General features: G+C 31.6%; 1 protein-coding gene across 1 annotated transcript in view; it reads right to left on the bottom strand.

The window, feature by feature from the left end:
- LOC144839144 (perlucin-like) overlaps nucleotides 1–264 on the bottom strand; it is a 22343-nt gene extending 22079 nt beyond the window's left edge. The window contains exon 1 of the mRNA XM_078694457.1: nucleotides 135–264. Within this exon, the coding sequence (XP_078550583.1) occupies nucleotides 135–264 (130 nt within the window). The remainder of the gene's footprint in view (nucleotides 1–134) is intronic.
- Between the last annotated feature and the right edge of the window lie 230 nt (nucleotides 265–494).

The following is a 494-nucleotide window of genomic DNA, read 5'->3' as shown; positions in this document are numbered from 1 at the left end:
TAAAAAATGATATGCATATATGGGGATAATCTTTAGAAAACATAACAAATCCGTGTCTCTTTTATATTAATCTAAATTAAACACATTTAGAAAAAAAAATCAATAATATCCTAAAAAATATTATTAACACTGACCTTTGACATTGATTTCAAAAGAACAATTGGCAATGTTTTCAAATGCATCCGCATAGTTAAACTTGAACTCATGCTTTCCAATGGTGAGTATAACGGGATATACTTCAGAAGGAATCGGTGAAATTTCCATTCCGTCTATCATTAGTACGCTTCCATTTACATATACCGAATCGGAGTAGTCAACAGATGCAGATGGGTATCCAACGTCAGTATGTACGGTATTGTCAGATGGACAAATCAATACAGGCTTGTGCAGATGACTTGCTGTAGTGAGATAACAGTGCGTTTGTATTAAACTTAGTGTGTAACACAAAATAAAATAAAAATAAAAAGTAATTACATTATGCACATACTTTCTTC

This window comes from Antedon bifida, chromosome 4 (genome assembly GCF_963402885.1).
Source record: "Antedon bifida chromosome 4, ecAntBifi1.1, whole genome shotgun sequence".
NCBI classification, from domain to species: Eukaryota; Metazoa; Echinodermata; class Crinoidea; order Comatulida; family Antedonidae; genus Antedon; species Antedon bifida.
This window is presented reverse-complemented; position numbering and strand designations above follow the sequence as displayed.